The 27616-nt window shown below is 42.3% G+C and overlaps 1 protein-coding gene across 1 annotated transcript in view; it reads left to right on the plus strand.

Annotated features, from left to right (window-relative positions):
* LOC132872797 (DLA class I histocompatibility antigen, A9/A9 alpha chain-like) overlaps positions 1-27616 on the plus strand; it is a 52658-nt gene that overhangs the window by 17809 nt on the left and 7233 nt on the right. The window contains exon 2 of the mRNA XM_060907885.1: positions 15175-15441. Coding sequence (XP_060763868.1) covers positions 15175-15441 — 267 coding nt within the window. The remainder of the gene's footprint in view (positions 1-15174; positions 15442-27616) is intronic.

Raw genomic sequence — 27616 nt, forward strand, 5'->3', positions numbered from 1 at the left:
TCAAAAAAATAAATAAATAAATAAATAAATATATATATATATATATATATATATATATATATATATATATATATATATATATATATATTTTTTTTTTTTTATTCCCACTTAAGCAGCATACAAGAGTCAAGGATGGAGATACTATCCACTCAGAAATGTATTTAAAAATAAAGGTTCTGCGTATCTGCTTTAAGTTTTGATTTGATCCACGGCTCCAGCCGGCCTTTGAACGTTCATAACTTGGACACCGAAGGTTGCAGCAAAGCTAAATTTCAGAGGCATTTCTGGACAGAAATCACAGTCTGATGCAATCGAATACATAGCTGAACAATGCTTACGTTATTTCTTGCTAATGTTACAATAATGGACGGATTGTCTTAGATTTTTAGGTAGAAAAACTGGCTGCCCTTGTGTTCATGATTCGAAGGGCCAGATATAAATGACTGCTTGCACAAGTGCAGTATTTGTCGTCGATTCTTCCGGGTGCCTATAAAATGAAGAGTCACCTCGGAATGAAAGGCGAACGTTAGGCCTTCACAGTGGACAGAAATGACATTCGCTTGTCAAATCGGCCTATTGCAATGCGAAAGATATTCACAATTTAAAAATATTTCCAAACAAATAACTGCAGGGTAACTGGTGCATAACTGCAACATTGTTTCCTAAAACAGTCACACAGTTCTGACATTCTGGTGTCAATTGTGAACGTTACGATGGTGGACAGTGTAGGTGTAATTAATGATTGTGTATTTAAGATTGGATAAGTGATCAATCTTTAATTACATGAAATCAGTCTCATTAAAGTTGAAGGTTAATAATTAAAATGAATCAATCCTATTGAATCGTTTAATTTAACTCATTTGAATTGAATCACACCATAGAATCAGTCTCATTTGAATCGTTTGAAATGAATCATTCAGTGAATCGAATCAGTGAATCATACCATTAATCCTGGTTAAATTACCAAACAGCTAAATTATGGTATATCATTATTGATAACTTACCATATTACAGAAAATTGTCTACACCTTTGAATTCTTTGCGATTGGGCCACTTCAAAAGTATTAGAACAGCAGATAGACACCACACACCATTTGAATAATAATGGAGTTTATTATAACAAAGATAATAAAACTTTTAATAATAAGAAAAGGAAAAATTGAACAATTTAATAGCAGCAGAATTGAAATCTTCTGTAAACAGTGTGTGTGTGTAAGAGAGAGAGAGAGACCTTATCTCTCTCTTGAAGTTGGAATGTGTCCGTGCCAGGACGAGCTAGGGTGTGTTATCTGCAATCTTTGTGTGTGTGTGTAGCCGAGTGATTAGCTATGTGGCTACACTAGACAAAAGGCTAGCTAACATGTGCTTTGGCCTAATAAACTATGTGTGTCAAAAACCAGAAATTAATGACTAAAATGCATTCAGTCATCTGTAGTCTATATGGCTTTAAATGGAGACAGGAGAATTGCTATCAAGGTTGAATTAAACTCAGGACTTATGATGTTTATCTAATACTGAGATACAGGCCTCATGATGAGAACAAAGGAGAGGAGGAGGGGCTCTTCCTAAGCATGCAAGGGCTCCTTTTGGAGGCAAAACATTCCAACCCGCTCACTCGTTTCTGTAATATCATTCAATCTACTGAACTCTGAATGAGGTCACAATGAGTGAGTTAAATGAAATTAGAATGTTAGATGAGAAGAAGCATGCAAAACTTATGGATTAACCAATTTTAAATCAACAACAAATGATGGAGAACCAAAATTCAGTGTATACACTTCATTTAACTTCATATAACTTCACATTAAGTGAATAACTAATTCCTAAGACTTAAACTTCTGCCCAATGCCTTCTTACTGCAGAGGAAGTTCGTCTTCTGTCTGAAGTTGGAAGCTCGAGGAAGTTGCGCGCGCTTCCTGAGGTCGGAAGTCTTCGGTGAGAGAGAGAGAAGTTCTGAAGCTTCTTTGGTGATCTTCGTAGTTAAGACGAACAGTCTTTGTTCAACACCGTGCACGGATTTAAAAGAAAGAAAAGAGAAGAGCTCTTCAGAAAACTGCTTTCGCTCGCAGTCGCGTACGCTTGAAAAGAAAAGTAATACTTGCAAACCGGTTTAATAACTCGCTTGAGTTGATGATCGCATGTTTCTGATATCTACTTTGATCAGGAGCAGATTAAAGAAGGAAACGCGCTGTTTAGACATCTGATGATGAGTGTCTCTTTTTAGGTCCGTTCCGCTCGGGATCAGACTAGAGACAAAGGAAAATGGTCTTTTCCAAGTCTCTTATGTGAATTCCTGAGGAATGTGATATACGTGATCCCGCCCAGGCGTGACGTAGTCAACGCGGAAGTTGGCTGGGAGTTGTAGTTCTTAGACACAAGATGGCGGCATGATACCTACAACAGAATCCATGAACCATTTGCAAACTGAATAATGCATTGCATTGGGCTAGTGGGACGATTATCCGTCCATGTCGGATACATTTTTGGGAATAAAATAATTTTTATTGAAAAAAGTACAAAATAAAATACAAGTATGCTTTAGCTGCTAGTAGGGGTGGGCGATATGGGCAAAAAATATCATCTCTATTTTTTAGGATTTTAACGATAACGATATTTTGACGATATTTAAAAAAAAAACACTTGCTTAAAGATTACAATAATTACAATGACTAAAAGAATCATTGCAGTGACACAAGTATTTAAGGAAAAGCCATATTTATTTTCTTAAACAACTTTAAATGAATAAAAATGAATAATTCAATTGAATAAAAGTGCAACCAGGCAATTTTTTTTCTTCTGAACAATCCACACATCTTAAAGAAACATATTGAGCGATGCAAATCAACAGAAAGTGCTCATTAAACTTCACATTTTCTTCCAGGAGTGTGCAACAAACATGCAAAAAAGACATTTTCTTAAATATCCAAATAAGAAATAACGTAGAACTTTATTAAATAAAAATAAATAAACTACAGTGTAGTCATATTGAAAACATTGAGATTTGTAAACAAATGACAAAATTGTGGAAAGAAAAATCTCAAACAGAAAAAATACTTAATGCCATCAAAGTTAGGAACAGACATCAGTAACTTTGCAAACCTTTGAAAATTCTAGGCCAACAGGTTGTTCACTTCTTCAAATTGTGTGCCAAAAACACTAATCTGTCCACACTATTAGGCTTGAGTGAAGCCCGGTGACAGGTCACAACATTTCCACCTGTGCTAAATGCTCTCTCTGAAGGGCTGCTGGAGGCTGGGGCACACAGATACTTTTTTGCCAGCTTTGCCAGCCTGGGGAAATTTATCTCTTGGGTTTTCCACCATTCAAGGGGGTTCACATCACTGTCCACCTCTGGTATCAGAAGGTAGCTCTTAATCTCCTTCTCTATGCCAGTAGCCTGAGACTCCCTCTCCTCTCTCACTGACTTTTTGAAATAACTACCAAAAGACTTCTTTGTTTTTTTGGCTGGTAGCTCCAGTTGACTGAGCCCTTACTAGTTCTTTTAGGAAGTAATTTGTCGCTGAAATTGACGGAGCTTACATGGTAGCCTATGCAGCACCAGTGATTGCACAAACTGAGTCAGCGCTGGAAACCGGAACCAGGAAATCTTCCCGCCGGCAGTGTTGCCAGATACTGCTAACGTTTTCCAGCTCAAAATATGTTCAAAACCCGCCAAAATGCACTTAAAACCGCTCAATCTGGCAACACAACCGAAACTAGAAAATCTTCCCGGAAGTTCCTTTCAGCACCAAGATGTCGCCCGGGATTGGTTGGCGAGTGCATGACGTTATTGTTTTCTTTACCCTTAAGCAGCCTCTCACGTTACTGCCTGAGGGACAGGGAGAAAACCACCGGAAAAGGTTTTAAACAAACATGAAACAAACGCAAGTCGGAAGATGACCATAAAATACTCGATAGTTACGATATAATAATTTTATGTATCGCACACAGAATTTTCGCGATATATCGAGTATATTTGATATATCGCACAGCCCTAGCTGCTAGGTAAATTTATTTTCTATTCATCTGGTGTATTTTCTTTGAAATACAGAGGACTAGACTTTTTTTGTAGGCTTTTCGAGAAAACTCATCTGATAACACTTTCTGTGGAATCTGCCACATATTACACACATGAAATTGTATATGAACTCTAACATGAGGCTGTACAGACTTGTGTTTTCCGTTGTGATTCTGTTGGTGTTCTTTAGTGCTTGACTTGCATAAGGTTATAAAAATTACATTCTCGTGCATGCACTTTTTTTTTTTAAACCAGAAAGTAACAAGATAGTAAGTAGTGCATGCGATTAACGCTTGCTTCCATAAAAAAAATTGTGAAAACAGAATGTTGTGAAAATAAGAAACTGTAATTTCTTATTTTAGCACTGTCGCCTCACAACAAGAAGGTTCTGGGTTCGAACCTGTCGGTCGACTGGGGCCTTTCTGTATGGAGTTTACGTGTTCTCCCATGTTACAGCCCCTCTGTTTGGAATTTGCAAAGGGAATGTGATATTTTAGAGTTGCCATGGTGATGTGATCAGCTGATGTCACGCTGCAGAAACCGTAAAGTGTGGCAGGATTCCACTGTACATTGACTGATGTGGCACAAAATTCACATGAATGTTAAATTACGGGGCAGAATCACATGCACATGCTAATAGTGAGGAACTGTCATAGTGTCACTAACAGGAAATTAAACATGATGTTTAAATAACAATCATTTACATTCTGTTCCAAAAAATAAATAAATAAAATTCACAGGAATTCATCACACCCACCCTTCTACATTAAAAATAAAAACTTTTTGCTTTATTAAATAAATAAATATTAAATAGCAACACCATTCGCATCTCTCTCACCCTGAGTTGGCCTGTCAGTTAACAACCTCTTGATTCTTCCCTTCCAGACAGTTCTGTCCAGGGCCATAGATTTCACTTTCTCAAAGTCTTTCTCTCTTATCTGGCCCTCACGTCATTTTCTGGCCTTCCAGTTGCTCTTTTCTTGTTCAGTTTCCAGTTATACATTCTTTTGGTGTCTCTTGTGTCTGGCATGTGCACGACCTGTCTGTACCATCTTAATTGGTTTCGTTCTATGATCGTGAACATGGATTCTACTAAGAGTGACTGACTTGTGAGTTCATTTCTTATCCTGTCTCTTCTGGTCTCCCTGTGGATGAGACGCAGGACTCTCATTTCTGTTGCTTGGATTTTACCTTTTAGTTTTTGCGTCAGTGTCCAAGTTTCACTTCCATAAAGAAGAACTGGTCTTAATATGGAGGTGTATATGCACACACTGACACATTTGGGGATCTTGCTTTCTTTGAGGAGGGGGTAGAGTGCATTTAGGGTTTTTGTGAACATGGCTATTCTGTTAATTTCATCTTCAGTCGGGTTGTTTGATGTGAACTTGCTGCCGAGATAACAGAAGCTGGTTGTTTCCTTTAAGCTACATCCATTTATGCTGACGTCGCCTGATTCTGGCTGCCTGCCAACTTTCATGTCCTCTGTTTTAGTGTAGTTAAGTTTTAGTCCAGCTCTTGTTAGTTCTTGATCCCAGTGATTTGATGGTTTGGAGTGTGGATACACTTACTCCTGTTTGTGCAAGTCATCCGCATAACCCAAATGTTCAGCTTTGTAGTCTTCTTGCTCAATTTTAACATATGGTTGAGGTAGATGATGAACAGTAGGGGTGATAAGATGTCTCCTTGTCCTACACTAGTGTTGACATTGAAGTAGCTCGTGCGTTCCCCTAAGGCTACATCCACACGACAACGGCAACGAGATGTTATTTAAAAAAATATCGCGTCCACATGGGCAACGATGAGTAAAATATCAGGTCCATATGGCAACGCAACGCTTGCTGAAAATGATGCAATACACATGCCACACCTCTAGGGGCGCTGTAAGACAGTCCCTTCGGAGACACCAGAACAGTAGAAGTAGTAAGGACGCATGTGCATAAACTATTATGCGCGAGACTTCATATTAGCCACAAAGTCAGAAAAATCTGTTCGTAAAATTACATTATAATGACCAAATACAATGAAAATTATTTTTCCAGTCTCACCTGTGAAAGGTAATCCCATGTGATCTCGTTTGGACGGTAAACCTGTTGGTACAGTTAAACGCAGCACATGAATGAGGCATCTTTATTCTCCTCTTTGACCCATCCAATATGGCGGCGAGGATTAGGGTATTAGGCAGAAAAAGAAATTTACCAGTCAAAAATAATATTTTATATAATCCTGATAAGCGCCGCAGGTGCGAAGACGAGCGCCGCAGGCGCGAAGTCCCTCTAGGGGGGTCTGGGGGCATGCCCCCCCAGAAAATTTTTGAAATTTAGACTTCATTTCCTGCATTCTAGGACATTTTCAGGGTGAAATGGCGTGTAATTTTTGATCAGAAATATTGCATATTTTTACTTTGTATTTTTTTCAGTTTCACTCCTGAATGTATCAGATGTATGTATGGTGTTTTGATTTGGTAACAAAAGTGAAAAGAAAATAAACAACAATGAATTGTATATAATCTTTTGATCTAGTTACAGTATTTAATAAAAAAAAAAACCAACAGTATTCTATTTTACCATACCCCAATGAAACCCCCTTGTTAATCAATGTATCACACATACCTTTTCTGTCTTTTTGTGGAAAAACGAATCAGTTTTTGTCACATTCAATTTGGGGCGTTTGTTGGGATTCATCTTGATCCAGAAGAGTGAGTCAGCAAAAAAAAATGCGGTTCTCCCGCCAAGAAAGAGGAAACTACAACGCAGGGTGTTTGGCAATTTTCGACCAATCAGAATTCGCGATTTATTCAGTCCGCATGTTACAAGATTCAGTGCGGGCCAAAATGGCGGAAACGATGAAATATTCTGATTTTTCATTTCAAATTTTCAGTATTTTTCGTATTAAACTGTGTTTCTTACGATTTGTAAATGATGGCGGAACCACACACGGACTGGCCATCGGGAGTAGCGGGAGTTTTCCCAGTGGGCCGGTGGTTCAGTGTGGGCCAGCGGAGAAAAAAAAAAACAAAACAGTTGCGCGCTGGCCTTTAATATGATAAGCAATGTTAACAGTTTCTTTAACAAACTGTTAACATTGCTTATCATATTAAAGGCCAGTGCGCAACTGTAATAAGCAATGTTAACAGTTTGTTAAAGAAACTGTTAACATTGCTTATCATATTAAAGGCCAGCGCGCAACTGTTTTTTTTTTTTTTTTTTTTTCTCCGCCGGCCCACACTGAACCACCAGCCCACCGGGAAAACTCCCGCTACTCCCGATGGCCAGTCCGTGTGTGGGCGGAACATAACTGGATTTATCGGATGACATGTGGGAGTATTCATGTGCGAAAATTTTCGGCATTATCGTCCGTTTCAGTATCCGTCTGTGTGTATACTTGCCCGTTGAAATCGGCAATCGCCCGTCAAATTTACGGGTGGACGGGTCTCTGCCTAATACCTTAGCGAGGATGACGTATGATTCTACGCGGAAGGCGGCGTCTTTAATGGTCTGGAATAAATTGAATGCTACACGTTGATGGATTAATTTGTTGTTCTACGCCCTTTTTGAGGAATGTATTGTAGGACTTAAACCAACATCTGAAGAGGTGAGATCGTTCCTTTTTTTCCCTATTTTTGCTGGCGGGATTGACTCTGCCCTAAGGGCTATTCTCTCTCTCTCTCTCTCTCTCTCTCTCTCTCTCTCACTTTGCACCATTACACAATAAATATTCACAGTGAAAATATTTTGTAAGCGCGTTTCATGAACCAAGTTATAGGATTTGTTGACAACTCGCATCGAGTTCATTACACTTCTACCCGGCGTGAAGCACTCACAGTCATGTGGTTGTGACGTCATCGTAAACAAATCCGTTCTACTCATCCAGACGACTTCGCAACGGCAACATTGCCAGATCTTTCCACTCTGGAACACGTTCTCAAAAGATTTCCTTTTGGGGCACCCAAAACTCCGGTGCCGTGTGGACGCCAGGCCGAAACGATAAACAATTGTATCGGATTCACTTGAATCCGTTGCCGTGTGGACAGGGCCTAAGACAGTGCTTCTTTGCTTGTATGTGCTCTTGATAGCAACAAGTAGTCTTTTGATAATTCCAGACTCTTCGATTGCATAACCCCAGCTTTTTTTCCAGGTATAGCCTCAGCGCAGCAATCTGGTCTATTGTTTCCATCCAGGGAGAGGAACCACACTGGCTTTCCGAGAGAGTACTTTCTACCTGGGTTCTTGGTCTCCTTTCATTTAATTTTCCAATAGGACTCATTGATATTCCCCGGTAGTTCTTACAGTCTAATGGGTTTCCCTTGTTTTTGAAGATGGGACAAATCACAGACTGGTTCCACTCTTCGGGTACTGACCCTGCTGTCCATGCATGATTGAAAAGATCCCGTAACATCTTTCATGAGAGCACCTCCTGCTTTGACCATTTCAATGGGAATCGTGTCAGGGCCTGGAGCTTTATTGTTGTTTGTCAATCTCAAGGCTGTTTCTAGTCCTTCCATGGTTATCAAGTCTTCTGTCAAGTCAGAACGAGATGTTTCCTCTGTCTGCTCTTGTAATTCTTGTGCAATTTGTACATACTCCTCCTCGCTGTTTAACGAATCCTGGAAATATGCTATCCACCTGTCTGTAATGTTACTTTCTCTGGTGATTATTTCACCTACAGTACTCCTAAAATTGAGGTTTTATCCCCTGCTGGCCGAAAGGCCCGAAGGGGAATTATCTCATGGTGATTTCCTTCCGTCCGTCCGTCTGTCGGTCCATCCCGGGAAGGGTGCTCACATTCTGAAATCAACTCCTCTAACAATTTTTGGAGGAATTTCACGAAACTTGGCAGGATTCTTTAATTTATGTCGGTAAAATGCATATTATAATTTCATTAAATTGGAACACATTTAGCGCCTCTGATTTTCTGCGATCGCAGAAAACGGACGGAAATCACGGAAATTGGAGTCAGAAACGGAATTAGTGCTCAGAAACGGAATCTACACATTCTGACCTTTTCAAAACTTTTTTTGGAATTAAAATCCGTCAATTAGTTGGTGAGATGCATGAAGATTTATCAACCTGTCAAATCCTGTCTTCCATAATGTTTTGATGGTGTCCCCAGGGATGTTTACCTTGCCTCACACTACAGGGCTCAAAATTCGCGGTGGTCCGGTCGCCCGAGGCGACTTAATTTGTCATTTGGCGGGTAATTCCTGTCACTAGGTGGCCCAGCTGGCTAGTTGAAAATAAAAAAATGTATATGAAGCAAAGATTCAGACTAGGGCTGTGCGATATATCGAGTATATTCGATATAATCTCTGAAAATTCTGTGAGAGATGCATATAATTATTATATCGTAACTATCGAGTATTTTATGGTCATCTGCTGACTTGTTTGTTTAAAACCTTTTCCGGTGGTTTTCTCCCTGTCCCTCAGGCAGTAATGTGAGAGGCTGCCTAAGGGTAAAGAAAACAGTAATGTCACGCACTCGCCAACCAATCCCGGGCGACATCTCGGTGCTGAAAGGAACTTCCGGGAAGATTTTCTAGTTTCGGTTGTGTTGCCAGATTGGGCGGGTTTTGAACATATTTTGGGCTGGAAAACGTCAGCAGTATCTGGCAACACTGCCGGCGGGAAGATTTTCTAGTTCCAGTTTACAGCGCTGACTCAGTTCGTGCAGTTGCTGGTGTTGTATAGGCTACCGTGTAAGCTCTGTCAATTTCAGCGACAAATTAAAAATGGAAGCGGACGAATTGGTTCCTGAAAGAACTAGTAAGGGGTCAGTCGTCTGGCATTTTTTTGGATATCGCGAGGAGGACGTGGAACAGCAAATGCCAGTTTGTAAAGTGTGCAAAAAACAAAACAGTATCAAAATACTCAGGTCTTGAAATAAATGCACATTAGTCAACTTTATTGTCAAATATGCTATACATGCTCGACATGCAGCACAGATGAAATTTCAGTCCTCCCTGACCCACGGTGCAAACTGGCAATGCAATAAGTAAAAATAAAAAATAGAATAATTGAAAAAACAAACAATATAACCAGTATAAACACTCTAGATAGGAACTAGACATAGACTAAACACTCAGACAATATAAAGTGTAAACACTAGATAAGAACTACACACAGACTAAACACTCACAGTATAAACACACTACATATGAACTAGATGTAAACACTCATTCCTAGATGTAAACACTCATATTTATATACACATATATATATATATATATATATATATACACACACACACACACACACACACACACACACACACACACACACACACAAATTGGTTCAAATAAACAGTCAGTCAAGGGCACTTGAGGTATAGCAGGTAAACGTGAAATAAGCAGTATAAACAAACTAGCAGCTGTTAAGATGAGGTAGTGCGGAATAGTGCAAATATTACCATTAGTCATGAACAATGGTGGTTACTCTCTTTTGCGTTATTTTTGACAGAAGTAAAATTCATACATGAACAAATTTTGTCGTTGATTTTCTGTTTGGCGAGTTACTTTGGAAGGGAACTAGTCCGGCTGGCTGGTGAAAAAAAAAAAAAAAGAATTTCGAGCCCTGCATTAGGTGGCAGTACATATAAAAAGTTTTGCACTGAAACCACTGTAAGCATAACAATGAATAAAAGTTTGAAAAACATGGATAAAATGATAACTGAGATTGTGGGTGGTAGAAAAGGGCAACTGGACTTCCTTGAAGATTCTTGAAAACGTTTCACCTCTCGTCCGAAAGGCTTCCTCAGTTCTGTCTGACTAACGGGGACGGCTGGGTGTACGCCAGGACCCAGCTGTTTTCGGTGACTCACAGGAGGACGGAGAGAGTCGGCTTTCCATTGATCGCCCTAACGGGCAATCCTTTGATCACCCTGATGACTCGCCGTTCACAACCAGCCTCCAGTGACCCACACCAACATGATGCCTCAACGACACCTTAGATGAGCTTGTCATCAGAATTCTGATTCATGAGAGGATAAATATCTGATACTCCCTATTAGTCAGACAGAACTGAGGAAGCCTTTCGGACGAGAGGTGAAACGTTTTCAAGAATCTTCAAGCAAGTCCAGTTGCCCTTTTCTACCACCCACAGTTCACGATGACCTGGATGATTGAGAATCTTCACAGACATATAACTGAGATTGTTTTATTTAAATGTACATGTATAAAGAGTAAGGATAACCATAGAAGTATTAATATACAATATAAAGTTTTAAAGAAAATAGCAGGAGCCAGTCAACAATCAAGTTAACAGCACTAATGAACTCGTCTTAAATAAATGAAAGAAATGCATTTTCAGTGAAGTGAAATTTAGTGTTGATTCTAAGGTGCATTAAGATATTAGACTGTGTACAGAAAGTTTAAAGCTTGATATGAAGTTGTACTACAGCAGGCCAGTAAAGCAGGATTACAGGGATAGATGCACTTAAGGCCTCTGCATGCTCGTGCGACAAGGCTTTCGCAGATAGCTTTTCGCAGACAGTTGTAATTTATTGTTGAGCGGGGATTAATAGGCGTGCGCGATGTTATTCACCGGCACAACGCAAGGGGGCACGAAGTCGCTAGGAGTAGTTGGTGGGTGTGGTTAGTGGAGTGTTTATCCTCCGGTTACTTATAATGACTTGAACTGGAGTCGTATAGATGTACGTACTTCCTCACTTCCTCAATCAACCGCTCTTCATGCTGCTCCATCTTCGCTCGTGTTTTTAAAAATGCCGGTCGTGAAAACAAACCAAACCGGGAAAGTAGGGAAGCGGAAGTGCGTGTACAGCGGGTAGAGTGGACCAATCAGAGCCCTCTTGTCTGCGGCGCTGTCTGCGAGGCTTCTGCGGTGGTCACAATTTTTGGGAGGTGCGCGCAGAGCGTCTGCGAAGGTGGGGGGGCTACGCAGACACTGTCTGCGAGGACTGGGTTGTCAGCATAAATTGGCCTAAAGACAACAAACATGCAGATGCCTCCCAACACCAGTTACCTGAAACATAAAATTTCATGCATTTATTACATGTACTTAAGAATTCTGATTCTGAATTATGTATTTTATATGTTGAAAATCTAAAAATGCCAATTTAGTTGTCATTTGAGCATATAACTGAAACAAATTGTCTGAAATGGAATTGGCCATTCTCTGAAACGGAATTTAATGTTTTTTGAAACGGAAATTGGGAAGCTCTACACATTTTACCAGAGTTACAGCCCTTGATTAATAAAATTATACTTTGACAATCTCATGAGAGTGTGTTTTCTTTCTGAAATCAACTCCTCTCACAATTTGTGGCAGAATTTCACCAAACTTGGCAAAAGGCTTTCTTGTATGACAGTTATGTGCATATTGAAATTTAATTTAATTTGGCCAAATTTTACTAGAGTTATGCCCTTGATTATTAACAAACTTGTACTTTGGCAATTTCACCAAGGTGTGCTTGCTTTCTGAAATCAACTTCCCTCACAATTTTTATCCCCTGCTGGCCAAAAGGCCCAAAGGGGGATAATGTCTGTCCGTCCGTCCATCCTGGGAAGGGTGCTCATGTTCTGAAATCAACTCCTCTCACCGTTTTTGAAGTAATTTCACAAAACTTGACAGGATCCTTTGTTATATGCCGGTAATACACATTGCAATGTCATTCAATTCAGTCGCATTTTACCAGAGTTATGGCCGAGTTGCCAGCGGGGGATATTGTGCTCTCAGAGCACTCTTGTTAAATTTGTCACTGTTTCTGTTCTTGTAAGTTTTGGAAATGTTGTGCATTAAATGCAAATGAATTCACATCTGACACTGAAAATCTTCCTGAATTATTCCACAGTGCATCCTGTGATGGAGCTGTTATTAAAAGCACTGTTCCTCCTGCTTTAACATGCCAACAGAGTAATACCTAGTACTTTTTACTGCTGACAGGAAGTGACACTCATATCATACACACACAGTTTATTGATTTTGGATGACCTTTACCATGGGTGTGTGTGTGTGTTGTGGCCTTATTAACTCAGTCGGTTAGTAGGTGGGGATGTTGGTGACACAATTCTGAATTTTACAGGATTGATGCATCTTTATACAAGTGCATCTCAAAAAATTAGAATGTTGTGAAAAGGTTAATTTTTTTTCATAATTTAATTAATAAAGGTAAACCTTCATATATTTTATATTCATCCTACATCCATCCATTATCTGTAGCCGCTTTATCCTGTTCTACAGGGTCGCAGGCAAGCTGGAGCCTATCCCAGCTGACTACGTTTCCGTTTCCGGTTGAGAGTACGTCGTGTGCATTCTGGCTGCCGCTTCTCACCAGGGCTTTTTTTTTAATTTTTTTTTTTTCTTTTTCAGTTTTCATTTTGTGTTTGTGTGGTTTGATGTTTGATTGTTTTGTTCGCCGGTTGTGGTGTAGCTCCGGACCCAGTTTGGGCGTTGGTTCCCTCCAGGCCTTGGTTTGCTGTGAGCGATGCCTGCGCTCCCAGCTGTGGACTGCAGTGAGCTCGCTGCTCATTTTACATCGTGGTTGTCCAGCGCTCTGCGCTTTAACGCTTGGCGTGATGTTCTGAGCGATGTTGCTCGGTGGTGTCGCAGCGGCTGTGCAGGCGGTTTGGGACACACCAGTGCTCTGCGTGGCGGAGCTTCTCTGCTCGCTTTGTGGATCCACGGCGTGGTGTTCAAGCGATGTGGCTGACGGCGTCACGGCAGCGGTGCTGGAGATGTGGGACTCGTTTTCGTGCGCCTTTTGGTGGGACTGTGGCTGCTATTACATCTTGACCCCTACTTGGTGGACTTTTTTACTTTTATTTATTCTTTTTTTTTTTCTTTGTCTATAATTGTAAAGCGTCCTTGGTTTTTTTTGAAAGGCGCTATATAAATTTATTATTATTATTACAGGCGAAAGGCAGGGTACACCCTGGACAAGTCGCCAGGTCATCACAGGGCTGACACATAGACACAGACAACCATTCACACTCACATTCACACCTACGGTCAATTTAGAGTCACCAGTTAACCTAACCTGCATGTCTTTGGACTGTGGGGGAAACCGGAGCACCCGGAGGAAACCCACGCGGACACGGGGAGAACATGCAAACTCCGCACAGAAAGGCCCTCGCCGGCCACGGGGCTCGAACCCGGACCTTCTTGCTGTGAGGCGACAGCGCTAACCACTACACCACCGTGCTGCTGTCATCCTACATGTAAACTGGAATATTTCAAGCCTTGTTGTTTTAATTGTGATTATTATGGCTTATAGCTCATGAAAATCAGAAATCCAGTATCCTGAAATGCTTAGAATATTTCCTAAGATCAATCACAAATGGATTGACAGTACAGAAATGTCCAACTTTAAATGAAAATACTTTTCAATACGCTCAATTCAGAAACTTCCTCACTTCAAACCCCTTGGACTCTGAGACTCTCCACTCTTCCTCCAGACTCCAGGACCTTGATTTCCAAATTAAATGTAAAATTTACTTTCATCTGAAAAGAGGATTTTGGACCACTGAGTAACAGTCCAGTTCTTTCTTTCCTTAGCCGAGGTAAGATGCTTCTGACGCTGTCTCTGGTTCAGGAGGGGCTTGATATTAGGAATGTGACAGTTGTAGCCTCTTTCCTGAAGATGTCTGTGCGTGGTGGCCCTTGATGCACTGACACCAGCTTCAGTCCACTCCTTGTGAAGCTCTCCCAAGTTCTTTAATCAACTTTTCTTGACGATCCTCATCAAGGCTGCGCTCGTCCCTGTTGCTTGTGCACCTTTTCCAGCCAGCTGTTTCAGCAATGACCTTCTGTGGCTTACGATCCTTGTGGAGGGAGACGATCATCAACTTCTGGACAACTGTCGAGTCAGCAGTCTTCCCCATGATTGTGGTTGTGTGGACTGAACTAGGCCAAGAGATACGTGGTGTTTATACTGTTTTACTCATTCAAAATTAAATATTCTCATATTTTGAGATGGTTTATTTATTTATTTATTTTGTGCTGTAGGCCATAATTATCAACGTTAAAATAGAAAAATGCTTGAAACATTTGTTTACGTGTATTGGGTCTAGAATGTATTCAGTTTTCACTTTCTTAAATAACTGATGTGAAAAATTACAATATTTCCCAATATTCTAATTGTTTGAGATGCACCAGTCATTTTACTTTATCTGTGATGAGTTACTGAAACTGTTTACCCTTTTACAGTCACACACTCTCTGCAGTACCAGTACACTGCTGTCACACCAGGAGTAAATCTCCCAGAATTCACTGCTGTTGGTCTGGTGGATGGAGAGCAGTTTGTGTTCTATGACACCAACATCAAGAAGATGATCCCAAAGACCGAGTGGATAAAGATGATCAGCGCTGATGATCCACGTTACTGGGACAGAGAGACAGAAGACAAGCGGAATGAATATTACACACTCAAAGTCAATATGGAGAGAGTAATGCAGAGTTTTAATCAGACTCAAGGTGAGAGTGAAACACACTTAGCTTTAACTAGTGTACACACACACACACTGGCAGTTTAATAAGCTGGTGAAACAGCGCTGTGTAATAAACCTGTTAAGGCCAATTTATGCTGACAACGCAGTCCTCGCAGATAGCGTCGCAGACAGTGTCTGCGTAGCCCCCCCCACCTTCGCAGACGCTCTGCGCGCACCTCCCAAAAATTGTGACCACCGCAGAAGCCTCGCAGACAAGAGGGCTCTGATTGGTCCACTCTACATCCGCTGTACACGCACTTCCGCTTCCCTACTTTCCCGGTTTGTTTTGTTTTCACGACCGCCATTTTTAAAAACACGAGCGAAGATGGAACAGCACGAAGAGCGGTTGATCGAGGAAGTACGTACATCTATACGACTCCAGTTCTAGTCATAATAAGTAACCGGAGGATAAACACTCCACTAACCACACCCACCAACTACTCCTAGCGACTTCGCGCCCCCTTGCTTTATGGCAGTGAATAACATCGCGCATGCCTATTACTCCCTGCTCAATGATAAATTACAACTGTCTGCGAAAAGCTGTCTGCGAAAAGTTATCTGCGAAAGCCTTGTCGCAAGAGCATGTAGAGGCCTTTAAAGTAACACAGAAATACAGTTTCCTTTCTGACATCATCTCAGGATTTACTGTGAAGCCACAAACGAGCACAGAACAATACTGATGTGCAAAATAGTGGGTGGTAAAAGAGAGCAACTGGACTTGCTTGAAGATTCTTGAAGACGTTTCACCTCTCATCCGAAAGGCTTCTTCAGTTCTGTCTGACTGGTAGGGAGTATCAGGTATTTATCCTCTCATGGATGAAAAGCTCATCTAAGGTGTCATTCAGTGCGTTTACATGCACATAGAGAAAATCGAATTTCTGCCATTGCTCGTCTGAAATCGAAGTTCTAAATGGCATGTAAACACCTTAGCTAGGCTGAAATTGAACCGAACTTGATTTCTCGCAATCGAGCTACACGACCTAGATTATGCGATTTCTGCCGAGCTACTTAGTGCATGTATACCCTATCGAGCTACGTATTCAATCTACTTACTTCAGCACTGCCCCTTCTGGAAGTGATGAGTGACGAGACCACAAGCGGGAAACACAACAGCCTCGGTTGGCATGACACTTCACCTTAGCCGCCCACTTTATTAGGAACACTTCTGTTCGTACATACAAACTACATACACTCTTCTTAGAGTTTAGAGTTTATTTTATTTTTAAAAGGGACAGTGTACAAATTAAACATTATCCTTGTGGTAAGGACAGATGTCTGTACCAGGTTATAGCAGTACATGCTAATTTCCGCCTGTAGTCCCTTTTGTTAATACTCTTGAATAGCTCTTCTTCATGACGACAACCGGAAGTGTACCAACACGATGGGGCGTGTAGCGCCACCTGTGGCTCGGGTGCACAATGCACCTCACTCAATAGCTCGATTTCACAGTATGCATGTAGGATTGGATTTCTCTGGCACCCCTGCTGGGACCCTTTGCTCGATTACCGACAGCAGCTCGATTTGGATGTGCATGTCAATGTACTGACTGAGGCTACATCCACACGACAACGGCAACGAGATGTTATTTAAAAATATCGCGTCCAAATGGGCAGCGATCAGTAAAATATCAGCTCCATATGGCAACGCAATGCTTGCTGAAAACGATGCAATATACATGCCACACCTCTAGGGGCGCTGTAAGACGGTCCCTTCGGAGACACCAGAACAATAGAAGTAAGGACGCATGCGCATAAACTATTATGCGCGAGACTTCATATTAGCCACAAAGTCAGGAAAATCTGTTCGGAAAATTACATTATGATGACCAAATACTGTACAATGAAAAGTATTTTTCCAGTCTCACCTGTGAAAGGTAATCCCATGTGATCTCGTTTGGACGGCAAACCTGTTGGTACAGTTAAACGCAGCTAATCTTTATTCTCCGCTTTGACCTTTCCAATATGGCGGCGAGGATGACGTATGATTCTACGCGGAAGGCGGCGTCTTTAATGGTCCGGAATAAATTGAATGCTACACGTTGATGGATTAATTTGTTGTTTCTCACCTGTGAAAGGTAATCCCATGTGATCTCGTTTGGACGGTAAACCTGTTGGTACAGTTAAACGCAGCACATGAATCTTTATTCTCCGCTTTGACCTATCCAATATGGCGACGAGGATGACGTATGATTCTACGCGGAAGGCGGCGTCTTTAATGGTCCGGAATAAATTGAATGCTACGTTGATGGATTAATTTGCTCTTCTACGCCCTTTTTGAGGAATGTATTGTAGGATTTAAACCAACATCTGAAGAGGTGAGATCGCTCCTTTTTTTTCCCTATTTTTGCTGGCGGGAGTCTCTCTCTCTCACTTTGCACTATTACACAATAAATATTCACAGTGAAAATATTTTGTAAACGCGTTTCATGAACCAAGTTATAGGATTTGTTGACAACTCGCATCGAGTTCGTTACACTTCTACCCGGCGTGAAGTACTCAGTCATGTGGTTGTGACATCATCGTAAACAAATCCGTTCTACTCATCCAGACGACTTCACAACGGCAACGTTGCCAGATCTTTCCACACTGGAACCCATTCTCAAAAAGATTGCGTTTTGGGCACCCAAAACACCGGTGCCGTGTGGACGCCAGGCCTAAACGATAAGCAATTGTATCGGAGTCACCTGAATCCATTGCCGTGTGGACAGGGCCTGAGTCATCCTGTTGGTGTGGGTCAGTCACTACGTTTACATGCACATAGAGAGAATCGAATTTCTGCCGTTGCTCGACTGAAATCGAAGTTCAAAATGCCATGTATACACCTTAATTCGGCTGAAATTGAACCGAACTTGATTTCTCAGAATCGAGCTACACGACCTAGTTTATGTGATTTCTGCCGAGCTACTTTGTGCATGTATACCCTATCGAGCTAGTTGTTGAGCTACTTCCGGAAGTGACGAGTGACGAGACCACAAGCGGGAAACACAACAGCCTCGGTCAGCATGACAACAGTAGTAGCGAGCAGCAGAAGAGGTCAGGAGGAACAAACGAAGAAGAGAAAATGGCGATTTAGAGCTCTCTGAAGTGTGGGTGGAGCACAGAGGACGGCAGGACAAAGCTTCTGGTACTAATAGGCTTTTTATTGTCAGACTTTTCAGTTTAACAGCCTACTTTTATTCTTGAGAGAAGCGAGCGCGCACACATGCGTGCGCGCTGTGTTCTAGTCCCGGGATGAGCTTTCCCCTCTGCTCTCCCTCTGCCTCCTTAAATAGGGCGCGGTTACTGGAAAGACACACAAACACAGGTTAATTACCGTCAGGTGAAGTGATTCTGTCACTCACCTTCCCTGGCTCCGCCCTCCTGTCACAGACCGGCGCTTGACCACGCCCCCACTGCCACAGGCAAGCAGAAATATGCACTTCTGGAGCAATGAGGAGACAGAGTTCATGCTCATTCAGCTTAAGGAGTTGAATATATTAAAATTCATGGACGGGAGAAAAACGCGCAATGGAGAACACGGAACTGAAAACTTTGTTTACACTCTTGAATAGCTCTTCTTCATGACGACAACCGGAAGTGTACCAACACGATGGGGCGTGTTGCGCCACCTGTGGCTCGGGTGCACAATGCACCTCACACAATAGCCCGATTTCATTGTGTGCATGTAGGATTGGATTTCTCTGGCACCCTGCTGGGACCTTCAGCTCGATTACCGACAGCAGCTCGATTTGGATGTGCATGTAAACGTAGTGACTGGGGGCTGGTTGTGAACGGCCTCGAGAGTCGTTAGGGTGATCAATGGAATGCTGATTCTCTCTGTCCTCATGTGAGTCACTCAGTACGTTTACATGCGCATCCAAATCAAGCTGCTGTCGGTAATCGAGCAAAGGGTCTCAGCAGGGGTGCCAGAGAAATCCAATCCTGCATGCATACTGTGAAATCGAGCTATTGAGTGAGGTGCATTGTGCACCCGAGCCACAGGTGGCGCTACACGCCTCATCGTGTTGGTACACTTCCGGTTGTCATCATGAAGAGCTATTCAAGAGTATAAACAAAGGGACTACAGGCGGAAATTAGCATGTACTGCTATAACCTGGTACAGACATCTGTCCTTACCACAAGGATAATGTTTAATTTGTACACTGTCCCTTTTAAAAATAAAATAAACTCTAAACTCTAAGAAGAGTGTTTGTAGTTTGTATGTACGAACAGAAGTGTTCCTAATAAAGTGGGCGGCTAAGGTGAAGAATCATGCCGACCGAGGCTGTTGTGTTTCCCGCTTGTGGTCTCGTCACTCGTCACTTCCGGAAGGGGCAGTGCTGAAGTAAGTAGATTGAATACGTAGCTCGATAGGGTATACATGCACTAAGTAGCTCGGCAGAAATCGCATAATCTAGGTCGTGTAGCTCGATTGCGAGAAATCAAGTTCGGTTCAATTTCAGCCGAGCTAAGGTGTTTACATGCCATTTAGAACTTCGATTTCAGACGAGCAACGGCAGAAATTCGATTTTCTCTATGTGCATGTAAACGCACTGACTGAAAACAGCTGGGTTTTGGTGTGCATTCAGTTGTCTGGGAAGTGTGCCAAGGACTGCATTGTAGGTGGCTGATAAATTGTCTTAGACCCCCACCTCTGTTCAGTGATGGCCGTTCCAGGTTGACAAAAATGGCTTCTTTAACTCCTCGCTCATACCAACGATCCTCTCTGGCTAAAATGCGTACGTTGCAATCCTGAAATGAGTGTCCTTTGTTGTTAAGATGAAGGTAGACAGCAGAGTCCTGGCCTGAGGAACTGGCTCAACACAGGAGAGCCATGTGCCTGTGAAGCGGTTGCTTTGTTTCACCAATATACAAGTCCGTGCATTCCTCACTGCACTGAATTGCATACACTACGTTGTCCTGTTTGTGTCTGGGTATTCTGTCCTTAGGGTGGACCAGTTTCTGCTTCAGGGTGTTACTGGGTCTGAAATATACCGGAATGTTGTGTTTATAGAAGATCCTCCTGAGTTTCTCAGATAGACCAGAAATGTAGGGAATGACAATGTTCTTGCGTTTGTTCTTGTTATCCTCCTCGTCCGTTCTGTTCCTTTTTCTGTTCTTGAAGAAAGACCAGTTGGGATACCCGCAGTTCTGAAGTGCTTTCTGGATGTGATTCTGCTCCTTCTCTTTTCCCTCTATCGTTGTAGGGATGTTCTGAGCCCTGTGTTGCAAGGTCCTAATGACCCCCAATTTGTGTTCCAGTGGGTGGTGAGAGTCAAAGAGTAGGTACTGGTTTGTGTGTGTGGGTTTCCGGTAGACCTCGATGCTCAGGCTTCTGTCTTGTCTGTGTACATCACAATCCAAGAAGGCTAGATTATTCCCACTGATGTCCTCCCGAGTGAGGTTGATGTTAATATCCACTGCATTGATGTGCTTAGAGAAGGCTTCCACCTCATGGGTTTTGATTTTAACCCAGATGTCATCCACATATCTGGGAGCAACTCCTGAAAAAGTGGTCAAAGCTTTATGTTCTACTTCCTCCATGTAAAGATTGGCCACAATAGGGGATACCGGTGAGCCCATGGCGCATCCATGCTTCTGTCTGTAGAAACTTTCATTAAACTGGAAATAAGTGGTAGTCAGGCAGAGGTCAAGCAGGGTGCAAATCTGGTCCGTGGTGAGGTTCGTTCTATCCAATAAGGTGCTGTCTCGAAGGAGTCATTTTCTAACAGATTCAACAGCTTCTGTGGTGGGATTGCAGGTGAACAGAGAAGTGACGTTGTAGGAAACCATGGTTTCATCGGAGTCTAGTTTGAGGTCTGCAACTTTAGTAGCAAAATCTTGGGAGTTTTTGATGTGATGTGGCATATTCCCAACGAGAGGCGCCAGGATGGTGGCTAGGTGTTTGGCAATGTTGTAAGTAACATAGTTTATACTGCTGATAGGTCTGAGTGGAGCTCCTTCCTTGTGAATCTTGGGGAGTCCGTATATGAGAGGAACGGCTTCCCCAGGGTACAATCTGTAGTACAGAGATCGGTTGATGGCTTGGTCCTTTTCTAGTTGTTGCAGGCAGCGAACAACTTTCTTTTTGTAACAACTTGTGGGGTCCCGCCTCAAGGTTTCATAGGTGGTAGTGTCATCCTGAGGAGACTGGTCATCCTGGAGTGGTAGTCCGCTGTGTTTAGCAACACTGTGTATCTCACTTTGTCAGCAGGAAGGATGGTGATGTTCCGGTCTCTTTGAAGCAATGTAAGAGCCCTCCTTTCTTGGATGGTGAGGTTGGAGGGGGGTGCTTTCGCACTGGACAGAGCAGCTGATATCTTCAGCCTAAAGGCCAATTTATGCTGACAACCCAGTCCTCGCAGACGGCACCGCAGACAGCGTCTGCGTAGCCCCCCCACCTTCGCAGACGCTCTGTGCACACCTCCCAAAAATTGTGACCACCGCAGAAGCCTCGCAGACGGCGTCGCAGACAAGAGGGCTCTGATTGGTCCACTCTACATCCGCTGTACACGCACTTCCGCTTCCCTACTTTCCCGGTTTTTGTTTTGTTTTCACGACCGCCATTTTTAAAAACACGAGCGAAGATGGAGCAGCACGAAGAGCGGTTGATTGAGGAAGTGAGGAAGTACGTACATCTATACGACTCCAGTTCTAGTCATTATAAAAAAAAAAAGTTCTAGTCATTATAAGTAACCGGAGGATAAACACTCCACTAACCACACCCACCAACTACTTCTAGCGATTTCGCGACTTCATGCCCCCTTGCGTTGTGCCAGTGAATAACATCGCGCACACCTATACACGCCTATACTCCCCGCTCAACAATAAATTACAACTGTCTGCGAAAAGCTATCTGCGAAAGACTTGTCGCAAGAGCATGCAGAGGCCTTAAGTTGTTCTGCCTCTGTGTTGGTCAGATTGTTGTTTCTGATGGCTGACTCTGTGGCTGTGATGAGGTCTACCACTGGTATCTACTCTGGTGAAACTGCAAAGTCCCTTGGATAGGAGTTAAAGAAGCCATTTTTGTCAACCTGGAACGGCCATCACTGAACAGAGGTGGGGATCTAAGACATCATTTATCAGCCACCTACAATGCAGTCCTTGGCACACTTCCCAGACAACTGAATGCACACCAAAACCCAGCTGTTTTCAGTCACTACGTTTACATGCACATCCAAATCGAGCTACTGTCAGTAATCGAGCAAAGGGTCCCAGCAGGGGTGCCAGAGAAATCCAATCCTACATGCACAGTGTTTAAATCGAACTATTGTTATGAGGTGCATTGTGCACCTGAGCCACAGGTGGCGCTACACACCCCATCGTGTTGGTACACTTCCGGTTGTCGTCATGAAGAAGAGCTATTCAAGAGTATAAACAAAGGGACTACAGGCGGAAATTAGCATGTACTGCTATAACCTGGTACAGACATCTGTCCTTACCACAAGGATAATGTTTAATTTGTACACTGTCCCTTTTAAAAATAAAATAAACTCTAAACTCTAAGGCTACGTTTACATTAGACCGTATCTGTCTCGTTTTCTTCGCGGATGCACTGTCCGTTTACATTAAACCGCCTGGAAACGCCGGGAAACGGGAATCCGCCAGCGTCCACGTATTCAATCCAGATCGTGTCAGCTCCGGTGCTGTGTAAACATTCAGAATACGCGGATACACTGTGCTGAGCTCTAGCTGGCGTCTCATTGGACAACGTGACTGTGACATCCACCTTCCTGATTCGCTGGCGTTGGTCATGTGACGCGACTGCTGAAAAACGGCGTGGACTTCCACCTTGTATCACCTTTCATTAAAGAGTATAAAAGTATGAAAATACTGCAAATACTGATGCAAATACTGCCCATTGTGTAGTTATGACTGTCTTTAGGCTTGCCATCCTTCCACTTGCAAGTGGTAAGTGATATGCACTGAGATCACACACACAGCGGCTCAGTCACGAATCGTGGCTTGTGCACTTCACTCGCACGCTGTGTGAGCTGCGCAGGGCCGGAGTGCGCACCCTCCAGAGGGCACTCGCTGTTCAGGGCGGAGTGATTTGGAGCGCAGGATGCCTGCGGAGCCGAGCGTATCCGTGTATTGGCATTGCTGTGTGCACGCAAATCGTATATTGGTGTTGCTGTGTGCACACTAATCGTTTTAAAAACGTTAATCTGATGATCCGCTGATACGGTCTAATGTAAACATGGGCTAAGAAGAGTGTTTGTAGTTTGTATGTACGGACAGAAGTGTTCCTAATAAAGTGGGCGGCTAAGGTGAAGTGTCATGCCGACCGAGGCTGGTTTTTTTTTTTTTTTTCCCTTCCCCCGACCGAGGCTGTTTCCCGCTTGTGGTCTCATCACTTGTCACTTCCGGAAGGGGCAGTGCTGAAGTAAGTAGCTGGACTGCGTGGCTCGGTAGGGTATACATGCACTAAGTAGCTCGGCAAAAATCGCATAATCTAGATCGTGTAGCTCGATTGCGAGAAATCAAGTTGGATTCAATTTCAGCCTAGCTAAGGTGTTTACATGCCATTTAGAGCTTCGATTTCAGACGAGCTACGGCAGAAATTCGATTTTCTCTGTGCATGTAAACGCACTGAATGACACCTTAGATGAGCTTTTCATCCATGAGGATAAATACCTGATACTCCCTACCAGTCAGACAGAACTGAAGAAGCCTTTCAGATGAGGGGTGAAACGTCTTCAAGAATCCTCAAGCAAGTCCAGTTGCTCTCTTTTACCACCCACAGTTTACCATGACCTGGATGACTGAGAATCTTCAGACATGTGCAAAATAACGTTCTGTATTCTCAGTAGTACACAGTGGTTCTGTAACATCGATTAAACAGCAGCAGATCATCATATCATCAGAGTCACAAACCCTTGGGCTTTGTCTCAAACTGCAGACTCTCACACTAAAGAGCTTCTCTCTACACTTTTTAATGTTTTTTTCTATTTAGGCAAACTACTTAGTGTTCATTATACAGTTTGGGTCACAGATTAAAACGATCCGAATGCGTTTTTACTTTACACACAGATCTGTGAATCCATGCAGTGTAGAAGGACACAAAACACACATTATTAAATATTCTTTTACCGACAATAACATTGTTCTACTACAAAGGACAAAATGTAAAAAGGGCGAGTAGAAAAACGCAGTGTAGCAGTTTGAATAGAGAGTGTAGAACAGGGGTCACCAAACTACGGCCCGCGGGCCAGATCCGGCCCGCCACCCCCCTTTGACCAGCCCCTCGGCCCCCCATCACTTGAACCGGCCCTATGAGGCAATCCCCAAAAGTGGTCATGGCCTATTTTTTTAAATTGCTTTTTGGCAAATAATAACATGTCTGCATCTTGTATTTTGTTGATTTTATCAATTAAAATTGATATTTAGTTATAAAATGAACTATTCATATTTTCCGAATTTTCGTCATATGCTTGCGATCAAGCAGTGACAGGCAGCGCACGCGCAAAGAACTGTCAGTGTTCAGGACAGCAAAATGGCTAGCGGTCAGCGAAAAGGTGACAGAGAGTGCAGAGTTTTTAAAGAACAGTGGACCGCCGATTATTTTTTCGTTCAGTGTAAGGACCGTGCAGTTTGTCTTGTATGTAAAGAAAGTGTGCCGGTTTTCAAAGAATATAATCTGCGTCGTCACTATGAAACCCGCCACAAAGCAGGGTTCGAATTATAAATTTGACCCTATGGGGGTCTCTAAAAAAAAAAAAAAAAAAAAAAAAAGCAATGCATACTCGCTCTCCTGGACCAGCGCACTTTTGCGCACTGCAGTGCACAGCTTTCACACAGGCGCGCGCATGCACGCACGCGCACACACACACACACGGTGTTGCGCATATTATATATATATATATATATATATATATATATATATATATATATATAATATTGTTAAACAAATTATATATATATATATATATATATATATATATATATATATATATATATATATATATATATATTGTGTATATATATATAAAATTATATATATAGTTAAACAAAGGAAGATCGTTGTGAGATAGAGGACAAGTCTTCTTCGGACTTAACTTCACATTCAATTTCGCAGGCTGCAAATTTCAGTTTGCGCGCATAGTGGTGTGGTGGTGAAGTACAGCCGTACATGTTGCGGTTTAATAACACGTTCAATACAAAGTTATGGCTGCATGGTGATCGGAAATGAAATGAGTTTTATTTATATTTATATGGTGATATAGGCTATTCAAGCTTATTATGGTGATATATGACGTATTTGAGAGACTTCCACAGAAAATTAAGTTTGCTTCTTTCATGGGAGCCTGAGGGAATGGGAGCTCAGCTTCCATTGGCTCCCACGTAATTCGAACTATGCCACAAAGAGTATGCTAGTTTGCGAGGGCAAACAAGAGAAGACAGGATTCGGAGGATGAAATGCAGACTGGCTGCACAACAGAATGGATTCCTTCACCAAACCCAGATCAACCAGGCTGCTGTCTGAGCTAGCTATAAGGTAGCTCACCTACTAGCTACCCATGGAAAGCCGTTTACTGATGGGGACTTTGTTAAAGTATGCATGCTTGCTGTGGCCGAGGAGGTGTGTCCCGACAAGAAGGATGCGCTCAACGCGGTGAGTCTCTCCGCACCTACTATGACCAGGCGAACTGAAGATTTGGGGGACAACGTGTATGACCAGCTGAATAAGAGCGTCAGAATTCGAGTTTTTTGCTTTGGCCATGGATGAGAGCAATGACGTGCAGGACACAGCACAACTGCTGTGATCTATTGCTCATATTATTATAATTTCACTGTTTTTTAAAATGTATTTATTTTATAGGCCTATTTATTTGACCTTTATTAAGTGCTGCATACAATTATTATTAATATTATTAATAATATCAACAGGCCTACCTACAATTTATAATTTTCCACTCACCTTTGCCAGCGTCAATCACCTCAACTAGGCAGATGTTTCTTACCTTGACAGCTTTGATATTATTTTTATTAGAAAATAAATAAATGGAATATCAGTGGTATTTCAAATTAAAACAAAGTGTGAAGACTTGATTACTACTTTTGCAAACCACTAGTAAAGATAAACAAATATGTGCCAGGAATCAAGTGTTGATATAGTAGTGTGGGGATATAGTAGTGTGGGGATATAGTAGTGTGGGGATATAGTAGTGTGGGATATGGCCGTGCCAGGCTAGTAATCTCTACTACACAATGAGGCCTGCTGGTGGTCATATTTGTCTGGGTTATACAATTCTATGTGATATAGCTGACCCGACCCCGGCCCCCATCACAGTCAGGAACAACAATGTGGCCCCCAGAGAAAAAAGTTTGGTGACCCCTGGTGTAGAAGGAAAGTCAGCTCATCTGATCTAGAGCCCTGCACTCCCGTGGGACCCGCCGCAAAGCAGTGCGGCGCGGGACAAATTTTGAAAGCTCATTGCAGGCGGGAGTGCACATATGCGGCACGGGCGGGAGTGGTGATAAGCTGCAGTCCTGCTAACTATAAATGTGTTTGAAATGGACATAAATTAATAATTTATAAATTTTATCATATATAATTTGTGCTGGATATTTTATTTGGCATTAATAAAAACATTTTAAGATGCCTACATTTGCAGAGAGAGTCATATTGCCAGATTGAGTGAGGAATGGCATTTTAAATTTGCCATTGATCACCATAACGGGAAATCACTCTAATGACTCGCTGTTCACACCCAGCTAGCAAGAGAACCATGAGTGAAGTGATTTACTGCTTGAGTTAGTCTACAACTCTAATCGATCCGAATGCGTTTTTACTTTACACACAGATCTGTGAATCCATGCAGTGTAGAATGACACAAAACACACATTATTAAATATTCTTTTACCGACAATAACATTGTTCTACTACAAAGGACAAAATGCTTACACAGTGACGGTAGGCTTGACTCAATGCTATCCCAGAAATCCTTCCTGTAATATGCAAATTTGGCTGTCCAATCAGAGGCGGCCAAATTTGCATATTACAGGAAGGATTTCTGGGATAGCATTGAGTCAAGCCTACCGTCACTGTGTAACCTGTCTCTGATTAGAGTTGTTCACTCATGGTTCTCTTGCTAGCTCTGCTTTGCAAAAAAAAAAAACATTGGTACAAAGTAAGCCCATTCACTTTTTTATACTGATCAGAGAATTACAATGATTTCT

Source organism: Neoarius graeffei, chromosome 24 (genome assembly GCF_027579695.1).
Source record: "Neoarius graeffei isolate fNeoGra1 chromosome 24, fNeoGra1.pri, whole genome shotgun sequence".
Lineage (NCBI taxonomy): Eukaryota > Metazoa > Chordata > Actinopteri > Siluriformes > Ariidae > Neoarius > Neoarius graeffei.